Below are 12,666 nucleotides of genomic sequence, written 5' to 3' on the forward strand. Positions count from 1 at the left end.
TCCTTGTGACCAAACCATTTCAAAACACCCTCTTCTGCTCTCCCAACCACACTCTTTTTATTACCACACATCTCTCTTACCCTTACATTACTTACTCGATCAAACCACCTCACACCACACATTGTCCTCAAACATTTCATTTCCAGCACATCCACCCTCCTGTGCGCAACTCTATCCATAGCCCATGCCTCGCAACCATATAACATTGTTGGAACCACTATTCCTTCAAACATACCCATTTTTGCTTTCAGAGATAATGTTCTCGACTTCCACACATTCTTCAAGGCCCCCAGAATTTTTGCCCCCTCCCCCACCCTATGATCCACTTCCGCTTCCATGGTTCCATCCGCTGCCAGATCCACTCCCAGATATCTAAAACACTTCACTTCCTCCAGTTTTTCTCCATTCAAACTCACCTCCCAATTGACTTGACCCTCAACCCTACTGTACCTAATAACCTTGCTCTTATTCACATTTACTCTTAACTTTCTTCTTCCACACACTTTACCAAACTCAGTCACCAGCTTCTGCAGTTTCTCACATGAATCAGCCACCAGCGCTGTATCATCAGCGAACAACAACTGACTCACTTCCCAAGCTCTCTCATCCCCAACAGACTTCATACTTGCCCCTCTTTCCAAAACTCTTGCATTCACCTCCCTAACAACCCCATCCATAAACAAATTAAACAACCATGGAGACATCACACACCCCTGCCGCAAACCTACATTCACTGAGAACCAATCACTTTCCTCTCTTCCTACACGTACACATGCCTTACATCCTCGATAAAAACTTTTCACTGCTCCTAACAACTTGCCTCCCACACCATATATTCTTAATACCTTCCACAGAGCATCTCTATCAACTCTATCATATGCCTTCTCCAGATCCATAAATGCTACATACAAATCCATTTGCTTTTCTAAGTATTTCTCACATACATTCTTCAAAGCAAACACCTGATCCACACATCCTCTACCACTTCTGAAACCACACTGCTCTTCCCCAATCTGATGCTCTGTACATGCCTTCACCCTCTCAATCAATACCCTCCCATATAATTTACCAGGAATACTCAACAAACTTATACCTCTGTAATTTGAGCACTCTTATCCCCTTTGCCTTTGTACAATGGCACTATGCACGCATTCCGCCAATCCTCAGGTACCTCACCATGAGTCATACATACATTAAATAACCTTACCAACCAGTCAACAATACAGTCACCCCTTTTTTTAATAAATTCCACTGCAATACCATCCAAACCTGCTGCCTTGCCGGCTTTCATCCTCCGCAAAGCTTTTACTACCTCTTCTCTGTTTACCAAATCATTTTCCCTAACCCTCTCACTTTGCACACCACCTCGACCAAAACACCCTATATCTGCCACTCTATCATCAAACACATTCAACAAACCTTCAAAATACTCCATCTCCTTCTCACATCACCGCTACTTGTTATCACCTCCCCATTTGCGCCCTTCACTGAAGTTCCCATTTGCTCCCTTGTCTTACGCACTTTATTTACCTCCTTCCAGAACATCTTTTTATTCTCCCTAAAATTTAATGATACGCTGTCTCCCGCGTTTGCGAGGTAGCGCAAGGAAACAGACAAAAGAAATGGCCCAACCCATCCCCATACTTATGTATATACATACACGTCCACACACGCAAATAAACATACCTATACATCTCAATGTACACATATATATACACACACAGACACATACATATATACCCATGCACACAATTCACACTGTCTGCCTTTATTCATTCCCATCACCACCTCGCCACACATGGAATACCATCCTCCTCCCCCCTCATATGTGCGAGGTAGCGCTAGGAAAAGACAACAAAGGCCCCATTCGTTCACACTCAAGCTGTCATGCAATAATGCCCGAAACCACAGCTCCCTTTCCACATCCAGGCCCCACACAACTTTCCATGGTTTACCCCAGACGCTTCACATGCCCTGATTCAATCCACTGACAGGACGTCAACCCCGGTATACCACATCGATCCAATTCACTCTATTCCTTGCCTGCCTTTCACCCTCCTGCATGTTCAGGCCCCGATCACTCAAAATCTTTTTCACTCCATCTTTCCACCTCCAATTTGGTCTCCCACTTCTCCTCGTCCCCTCCACCTCCGACACATATATCCTCTTGGTCAGTCTTTCCTCACTCATTCTCTCCATGTGCCCAAACCATTTCAAAACACCCTCTTCTGCTCTCTCAACCACGCTCTTTTTATTTCCACACATCTCTCTTACCCTTACATTACTTACTCGATCAAACCACCTCACACCACACATTGTCCTCAAACATCTCATTTCCAGCACATCCACCCTCCTGCGCACAACGCTATCCATAGCCCACGCCTCGCAACCATACAACATTGTTGGAACCACTATTCCTTCAAACATACCCATTTTTGCTTTCCAAGATAATGTTCTCGACTTCCACACATTCTTCAAGGCTCCCAGGATCTTCGCCCCCTCCCCCACCCTATGATTCACTTCCGCTTCCATGGTTCCATCCGCTGCCAGATCCACTCCCAGATATCTGAAACACTTAACTTCCTCCAGTTTTTCTCCATTCAAACTTACCTCCCAATTGACTTGACCCTCAACCCTACTGTACATAATAACCTTGCTCTTATTCACATTTACTCTTAACTTTCTTCTTTCACACACTTTACCAAACTCAGTCACCAGCTTCTGCAGTTTCTCACATGAAACAGCCACCAGTGCTGTATCATCAGCGAACAGCAACTGACTCACTTCCCAAGCTCTCTCATCCACAACAGACTGCATACTTGCCCCTCTTTCCTAAACTCTTGCATTCACCTCCCTAACAACCCCATCCATAAACAAATTAAACAACCATGAAGACATCACACACCCCTGCTGCAAACCTACATTCACTGAGAACCAGTCACTTTCCTCTCTTCCTACACGTACACATGCCTTACATCCTCAATAAAAACTTTTCACTGCTTCTAACAACTTGCCTCCCACACCATATATTCTTAATACCTTCCACAGAGCATCTCTATCAACTCTATCATATGCCTTCTCCAGATCCATAAATGCTACATACAAATCCATTTGCTTTTCTAAGTATTTCTCACATACATTCTTCAAAGCAAACACCTGATCCACACATCCTCTACCACTTCTGAAACCACACTGCTCTTCCCCAATCTGATGCTCTGTACATGCCTTCACCCTCTCAATCGATACCCTCCCATATTATTTACCAGGAATACTCAACAAACTTATACCTCTGTAATTTGAGCACTCACTCTTATCCCCTTTGCCTTTGTACAATGGCACTATGCACGCATTCCGCCAATCCTCAGGCACCTCACCATGAGTCATACATACATTAAATAACCTTACCAACCAGTCAACAATACAGTCACCCCCTTTTTTAATAGATTCCACTGCAATACCATCCAAACCTGCTGCCTTGCTGGCTTTCATCTTCCGCAAAGCTTTTACTACCTCTTCAATGTTTATCAAATCATTTTCCCTAACCCTCTCACTTTGCACCCCACCTCGACCATAACACCCTATATCTGCCACTCTATCATCAAACACATTCAACAAACCTTCAAAATACTCACTCCATCTCCTTCTCACATCACCACTATTTGTTATCACCTCCCCATTAGTGCCCTTCACTGAAGTTCCCATATTAATATAAAATTGTTCCAGGACCTCTTTCATGAAAGGGTCCTAGTTTTACTCCAAGAGCTCATACAGCTCCAAGACTATGCTACTTCCAGTAGCTTGGAAATGATGGATTCTTATGGAATGAGAAGTCCTGCAATGAAACTCTACTTCCTTTTGTCAAGAATTGATGATAATACATCCTCACTGAGGTGACTTATCTCTCGTGTTTTAACCAAAGGCAGGCAAATTTGGTAATGCCAAAAATATGTATACCATTATTATTATAATACTTTGTCACTGTCTCCCACGTTAGCGAGGTAGCACAAGGAAACAGACGAAAGAATGGCCAAACCCACCCACATACACATGTATATACATAAATGCCCTGACATGCACATATACATACCTATACATTTCAATGTGTACATACATATACATACACAGACACATACATATATACACATGTACATATTCATACTTGCTGCCTTCATCCATCCCCATTGCCATCCCGCCCCACACACACACACACACACACACATATGTGTATATATATATATATATATATATATATATAAGTGAAAAGTTCTAATGAATAATATTTTTACATTTATTCATGTTTATTATTAACATACTTGCCGTAGTAATCCAGGTGATAGTAGTGTACTAATGTACAAATTAAGTTGATCTCTGAAATTTGAAACATTCTCTCATGATTAGCTTTCCTCAATTCATTGCAAGACTAACACACTAATGGACTGTAATGATATTATTCAGAGTACTAATAAGATTTTAAAGACCTTGGTTTTTGGATTTAACTATTAATTTTTATACTGTATCTTGAAGTCTTGTGTTTACTCAGTGATGGTTTCTTGAAGTCCTTGCTTAAAAGTTTCATAGTTTTTTACCAGATCAGTTTATTACATACTAAAGTAAAGGAAATGTAATAAAAGAATGATTAACATTTTCAGTGACTGTATGTGCTTGTGATTATTATTTTTACAGTCACTAAGTATTTTTTACCGAATATCTGTAATTGATTTTAAACCAAATACATAAAGTTAAAAGTAGATTACTAGTTAATATATTGGTTTCATGTGCCCATTAAAACACAGGTTTACTTGAATTTACCTTTGTAACAATCTTTCTTAACAGGCATCAACAGCGGTAGTGAGTGATGCCAATGGGTATCCCAATGGAAGTTTTGACTGTGGGAATACTGCAGTTCCTGTAAAATTTAGTGGACTGGGGAAGACTAATGGATCCATCGGTGGTTCATGTATGAATGGGAACAACAACAGTAAGACATGCCTCTCACTTAATGGTCATTCCCCAAAATCTAAAGTTTTAGCACCTACATGTGATGAATATATTCATATCAATAGTAAGATAAACAGTAACATTAAAAGTCACCTAAACAGTTTTAACAATGGCGATTTAAATGGTTACGAGACAGATTACATCAATGGAAGTTTGCACGAACGTGTAACAAGCCCAAATGGTGGCAAAGGCATTGGACACATGAAGACCTTTGGTAATGGTCATGTCAGTGGTTTTTTTAACAGTCATGCAAAAGACTTTCCTAATGGTTCCATGAACAATAGTTTCGAAATCGAGAGTAAGAACAATAAGAATGTGACATTTAGATTTGATAATTCATTAATAAGGAACAGTAAAGGCAGTGGCATTAATGTTACAGTGAATGGCAAGTTAGAAGATGATCACCTGAAGGTCAAAGCAAATGATGAGTACAAAGGTGACTTAAAAGGAAAGTTGAACAGTGAAGTTGTCGATGAAATTAGCACTGAACTGTGATAGTTATAAAAGTATGTTGTTCTTGATGTATATAGTCTTTATTTTGTTATTCATCCACTCATTTGTATATGCATTGTTGTAAGTGCCAAATGTTGTATGCAAATTTAGGATTTAATTTAAAACAGTGTATCATGCAGAGTGCACATTTACAGAGTACTGTAAAGTGATTTATGAAATAAATACTTGGGTGTGGAGCTAAAAAGATATTGTAGATAATAAATTGTATATAAGGCAGGTGTAGAATACCAATTAGAATGGGTCAGATTGGGCTTGGACACTACTACTTTTCACTGGAAATACAAAAAAAATTTTGCATTCGTTCATCATGCTCAAAATGTGATTACAAAATTGATTTTGTTTGTACTACTATAATTCAAGGTTAGCCCTCATAAACTTTTATATGACAAAGTTATTTGATACTGCACTAAACAAAAGTAAATATTTAGTTCACTTATCCATGGGCCCAGTCTGACTTTCATATATTTGATCTCATGAACTTAACAACTGTTAACAAAGTTCTCTCCCTTCCTCACCAAAGGAAGGTTGACTCAGAGTAACAAAAGATGACACACGCGAACACAAGAGTATCATACCCATTGGATTATCGCACTACATCGTGTTTGCATCGAACATATTTTGCAAGCTGTGTTCTTTTGATGTGTGCTGAATCTCTTAAATGTTCAAATTTTTAACCTTTGTGTAAAAGTTAAGTACTAACATCATTTCTGAAGGCATTGTATAATTTTTATCCTAATCATAGTTTACTATGCACTACAGAGTTTGACTTTGTAAAGTATGCATATTTAAAATCTAAATGGGTTACATCCTTGCTTCATAGTGAAGCTCTCAAAATCTTCGTCATGATCATGAGTAGCTGCGAAGGAGTCAGGTTTAATTCATAACAGGCTGGAGATTTTTTTCATTTTCTCCACTGATTGTACACTGTAGCAAATAATATACATAATAAGGAATTGTTATCTTTGATTAAAGTAATTCAATATAAATTATGTGTACATAAATTATTGTGCACATTGAGTGTTTATTGTATGTATAGGACAAAATTTCTTTGTATTCATACTTACTGCTGTAATTATTGGTACTAAATTCGTGATCATGATACAAAATTGCTGCATGTATGTTTGGGGTCACACTGTAAATTTGTTTAAATACTATAAAACTGTAAAAAAAGTAGATAAAGCCAAGTTTCACAAGGTGTACATAATTATTGTTTAAACTTTCAGAATGTTTCACCAGTGTTGGTTACAAGTGTATTGATCACCTGCACATTGCCTGTAGCATAGCAATAAACTCAACCTAAGCTTTAATGATCTTCCATCTCAACCTGATGTAATTATAGATAATTGATTTGGGATGTATTGAAGACCTTTTTACAATGCATCCCAACTGGGATGAAACATATGACATATATTTTCCCTCTTTGATTACTAGTTTACTGAATTGTATATTACTAGGACAGTATGTGATGTGAGGTGGTTTGATCAAGTAAGTAATGAAAGGTAACGAGAGATGTGTGGTAATAAAAAGAGTGAGTTTTGAGAGAGTAGAGGAGGGTGTATTGAAATGGTTTGGTCACATAGAGAGAATGAGTGAGGAAAGATTGACAAAGAGGATATATCTGTCAGAGGTGGAGGGAACGTGGAGAAGTGGGAGACCAAGGAATAGAGTTGATGGGAACAATGTGGTATACTGGGGTCGTCATGCTGTCGATGGATTGAACCAGGGCATGTGAGGCGTCTGGTGTAAACCATGAAAAGTTTTGTGGGGCCTGGATGTGGAAAGGGAGCTGTAGTTTCAGTGCATTATACATGACAGCTAGGGACTGTGTGTGAACGAATGTGGCCTCTGTTGTCTTTTCCTAGCGCTACCTCACTCACGTGCAGGGGGAGGGGGTTGTCATTTCATGTGTGGCGGGGTGGCGATGGGAATGAATAAAGGCAGCAAGTATGAATTATGTACATGTGTATATATGTATATGTAATTGATAGGGGAGAAAGAATACTTCCTATGTTTTCCCTGCATGTTGTAAAAGGCAACTAAAAGGCTAGGGAGCGGGGTGCTGGAAATCCTCCCCTCCTGTTTTTAATTTTCCAAAAGAAGGAATAGAGAAAGGAGCCAAGTGAGGATATTCCCTTTAAGGCTCAGTCCTCTGTTCTTAACGCTACCCTGCTAACACATGAAATGGCAAATATGTATGAAAAAATTGAATTTCTCATGTCATTCTTTTCTCCCTTTATCAGATATGGTCTATCATCTGTGATTTGTATATTTCTACCTCTTGTTTCATTGTTCCATAAATAATTAATGATACCAAGATGCCAACCCTTTAAGTTTCTTCTCCACTTATTTGATTGCCTTCATGCATTCATATGAAATTTCTGGGTTTTCGTCTTTTGCCCTTTGCTCTCCTTGAAGTTGTACGCAGTACAATTTAAATCAGCTGGAGTTTTTAATGGGTCAGAGTACTTTTGCTAGTACAGTCTTGTCAATTAGGTAGCCCATTATTGAAGTCCCGCTATGTCCATGTGCTACCTTTTTTTCCTTATTGGCCATATATGTACTATGGCATTTATTATTCACCTTTCCTTCTATCATTACAGTTTTACTATCGTTTCTACAAATTTTCTGAATAATTTGTTAATACCTCAACCATTCTGATACCTTGGTATTTCTTTTAGCTATCATAGTTTGCTTTCTGAGTCATTCACCTCTTAATGCTTTTGTTTCCCACTTACAGATTCTGTCCAGATTTATTTCCTTAACTAGGATATGAACTTGTTTTACCCAGAATTTTTGTATATCATCCCCTTCCCCTTGGAAACCCAGAAAACTATCCTGTGTGTGTTTGTGTGTGTGTAAGTGGCTTAATTTTGTGAATGAATAATTTTGAGGATTTGAGGACTGTTAAGGTTAGTGTTGCTTTCATTATTGTGTTGTAGTTATTCTGGAATTATATCTTTTCAACTGCTATACCTACTTGGCAGTGCAGGACAAGAATTTGTAACTCAATTAAATATTTATTTTCTGGGTTCTGTTTGAGGAGTTGTTAATGATTGCCCTTATGTATCCATGCTTGTTTCCTGTTGCCATGCAGAAAAATTAAGATTTTATATTTTCAGAATTATTTAGTTGTTTTAAGAATTCAGTGAGGTCTTCCTTCACTCTCTTTTCCTTTTGTGTTCTCCTAAGCATGATTATCTTCAGGTCCTTAGCACAGGAGGTAAATCTGTACTGTCTTTTGTTTATTAATGTCTCCATTAGGAAGTGAAGTGTTTTAGATATCTGGGAGTGGATCTGGCAGCGGATGGAACCATGGAAGCAGAAGTGGATCATAGGGTGGGGGAGGGGGCGAAAATTCTGGGGGCCTTGAAAAATGTGTGGAAGTCGAGAACATTATCTCGGAAAGCAAAAATGGGTATGTTTGAAGGAATAGTGGTTCCAACAATGTTGTATGGTTGCGAGGCGTGGGCTATGGATAGAGTTGTGTGCAGGAGGATGGATGTGCTGGAAATGAGATGTTTGAGGACAATGTGTGGTGTGAGGTGGTTTGATCAAGTGAGTAACGTAAGGGTAAGAAAGATGTGTGGAAATAAAAAGAGCGTGGTTGAGAGAGCAGAAGAGGGTGTTTTGAAGTGGTTTGGGCACATGGAGAGAATGAGTGAGGAAAGATTGACCAAGAGGATATATGTGTCGGAGGTGGAGGGAACGAGGAGAAGAGGGAGACCAAATTGGAGGTGGAAAGATGGAGTGAAAAAGATTTTGTGTGATCGGGGCCTGAACATGCAGGAGGGTGAAAGGAGGGCAAGGAATAGAGTGAATTGGAGCGATGTGGTATACTGGGGTTGACGTGCTGTCAGTGGATTGAATCAAGGCATGTGAAGTGTCTGGGGTAAACCATGGAAAGCTGTGTAGGTATGTAATTTGCGTGTGTGGACGTATGTATATACATGTGTATGAGGGGGGGTTGGGCCATTTCTTTCGTCTGTTTCCTTGCGCTACCTCGCAAACGCGGGAGACAGCGACAAAGTATAATAAATAAATAAATAATTAGTTTAAAAGAAACTTTGTGTGTGCTGCCTATTCTGTGAAGAGGTGAAAAGACTTCAAAAATCTTTGGAAAATACACATATCTATATTTGTTGTTTTTCTTCACCTATCATTCCATTTTGTTAAACTCTACCCTTGACAGCGTGAACTACTGGTTTTTGGACTAGCTTAACCTACACATTGATTTTATCTTGTTTTCTCCAGTTCTGTTGCTGCATCTCATGCTGCACTTGTGTGTAATTTCCTGTTTGTTGGCCTCCTTTTGTTTTTCCTAACCTTGCATTTCTGATGTGGGGGCTATTGAATTTTCCATTGGTAATTGATCGAACTCTCATGGCTTGGCCTGTGCCACATGTTACTCACTTTTTTTTGCATAGGACATTTTTCCTCGCTTCCTCCACACTTTTTTGCAGTTAGGAAATATTTGTTGTTGTCAACCATCTATCCATTGTGTGGACTCACACAGTTTTAACCGTAGATGAATTTTGATAAAGTAAACAAAATACAGTACTCATTAAATCTCATGCATTTGTTTCCAGTCACGTAAAAAAGCAATTGGAATAAGAATAATATTTTGAATGTGTACATTTTCTGTGTTTTTTTTTTTTTTTTTTTTTATACTTTGTCGCTGTCTCCCGCGTTTGCGAGGTAGCGCAAGGAAACAGACGAAAGAAATGGCCCAACCCCCCCCCCCATACACATGTACATACACACGTCCACACACGCAAATATACATACCTACACAGCTTTCCATGGTTTACCCCAGACGCTTCACATGCCTTGATTCAATCCACTGACAGCACGTCAACCCCTGTATACCACATCGCTCCAATTCACTCTATTCCTTGCCCTCCTTTCACCCTCCTGCATGTTCAGGCCCCGATCACACAAAATCTTTTTCACTCCATCTTTCCACCTCCAATTTGGTCTCCCTCTTCTCCTTGTTCCCTCCACCTCCGACACATATATCCTCTTGGTCAATCTTTCCTCACTCATTCTCTCCATGTGCCCAAACCATTTCAAAACACCCTCTTCTGCTCTCTCAACCACGCTCTTTTTATTTCCACACATCTCTCTTACCCTTACGTTACTTACTCGATCAAACCACCTCACACCACACATTTTCCTCAAACATCTCATTTCCAGCACATCCATCCTCCTGCGCACATCTCTATCCATAGCCCACGCCTCGCAACCATACAACATTGTTGGAACCACTATTCCTTCAAACATACCCATTTTTGCTTTCCGAGATAATGTTCTCGACTTCCACACATTTTTCAAGGCTCCCAGAATTTTCGCCCCCTCCCCCACCCTATGATCCACTTCCGCTTCCATGGTTCCATCCGCTGACAGATCCACTCCCAGATATCTAAAACACTTCACTTCCTCCAGTTTTTCTCCATTCAAACTCACCTCCCAATTGACTTGACCCTCACCCCTACTGTACCTAATAACCTTGCTCTTATTCACATTTACTCTTAACTTTCTTCTTCCACACACTTTACCAAACTCAGTCACCAGCTTCTGCAGTTTCTCACATGAATCAGCCACCAGAGCTGTATCATCAGCTGTGTTATGGCTTTAAAAAAAGTTTTAGAGCTTAACCTACTTCATTGCTATAAGAAAATGAAGTTAGGATTTTGCCCAAGATACATCATGTATAAAGAAGCCTAACATGTAACTTCAGAAATTGAAGAACATTACATTTTGGCCATGAAAAATTGTGCATGTGTTATCCACATCACTAGAATGAATGGGCATAACTCTAGTCTAATTATTCAGTCACTTATAAATTGTTTAAACCAGGAAATGAATCTGGTTTTATAACTTGATAATTCCACATTTAGCCTGTGACATAAATGTGTTTTGGGGTAAAAGGCAACAATAAAAACTAGAGGAAGGAATGGGAAATTATTTACAACTAGCTTGCTTACTGTCATGACTGAAATTCTTTTGAAGACCAATGGATTTAGTTAAGAAGAAATTTCAAGCACTTTAGTTTTACCCTGCTACTTCTAACCCATTTGTCACTGTGGGAAACTCCGATATCTATGTTTTCCAAATTATATTTCTGCACTTTTTTTTTTCAAATTGTACTGTAAGCATTTAACACCTACTTATATATCTATGCCACTTGTAGAAATATTTAACCTAATATCCTTCCATATAAATTTCTCAGTGAATGTAGGTTTGCGGCAGGGGTGTGTGATGTCTCTATGGTTGTTTAATTTGTTTATGGATGGCGTTGTTAGGGAGGTGAATGCAAGAGTTTTGGAAAGGGGCAAGTATGCAGTCTGTTGTGGATGAGAGAGCTTGGGAAGTGAGTCAGTTGTTGTTCGCTGATGTTACATCACTGGTGGCTGATTCATGTAAGAAACTGCAGAAGCTGGTTACTGAGTTTGGTAAAGTGTGTGAAAGAAGAAAGTTAAGAGTAAATGTGAATAAGAGCAAGGTTATTAGGTACAGTAGGGTTGAGGGTCAAGTCAACTGGGAGGTAAGTTTGAATGGAGAAAAACTGGAAGAAGTAAAGTGTTTTAGATATCTGGCAGTGGATCTGGCAGTGGATGGAACCATGGAAGCGGAAGTGGATCATAGGGTGGGGGAGGGGGCGAAAATCCTGGGAGCCTTGAAGAATGTGTGGAAGTCGAGAACATTATCTCGGAAAGCAAAAATGGGTATTTTTGAAGGAATAGTGGTTCCAACAATGTTGTATGGTTGTGAGGCGTGGGCTATGGATAGAGTTGTGCGCAGGAGGGTGGATGTGCTGGAAATGAGATGTTTGAGGACAATGTGTGGTGTGAAGTGGTTTGATCGAGTAAGTAACGTAAGGGTAAGAGAGATGTGTGGAAATAAAAAGAGCGTGGTTGAGAGAGCAGAAGAGGGTGTTTTGAAATGGTTTGGGCGCATGGAGAGAATGAGTGAGGAAAGATTGACCAAGAGGATATATGTGTCGGAGGTGGAGGGAACGAGGAGAAGTGGGAGACCAAATTGGAGGTGGAAAGATGGAGTGAAAAAGATTTTGTGTGATCGGGGCCTGAACATGCAGGAGGGTGAAAGGAAGGCAAGGAATAGAGTGAATTGGATCGATGTGGTATACCGGGGTTG

General features: G+C 39.7%; 1 protein-coding gene across 16 annotated transcripts in view; it reads left to right on the plus strand.

Annotated features, from left to right (window-relative positions):
• Positions 1-6,818, plus strand: part of LOC139763209 (uncharacterized) — a 708,912-nt gene extending 702,094 nt beyond the window's left edge. For 10 of the 16 annotated variants that reach the window (XM_071688980.1, XM_071688983.1, XM_071688986.1 and 7 more), the window contains one exon: positions 4,834-6,818. In XM_071688980.1, the coding sequence (XP_071545081.1) occupies positions 4,834-5,493 (660 nt within the window). In that variant the 3' untranslated portion in view covers positions 5,494-6,818. The remainder of the gene's footprint in view (positions 1-4,833) is intronic. The other 6 variants (XM_071688990.1, XM_071688997.1, XM_071688989.1 and 3 more) reach the window with 4 other exon arrangements.
• The last annotated feature ends 5,848 nt before the right edge of the window (positions 6,819-12,666 follow it).

This window comes from Panulirus ornatus, chromosome 46 (genome assembly GCF_036320965.1).
Source record: "Panulirus ornatus isolate Po-2019 chromosome 46, ASM3632096v1, whole genome shotgun sequence".
NCBI lineage: Eukaryota > Metazoa > Arthropoda > Malacostraca > Decapoda > Palinuridae > Panulirus > Panulirus ornatus.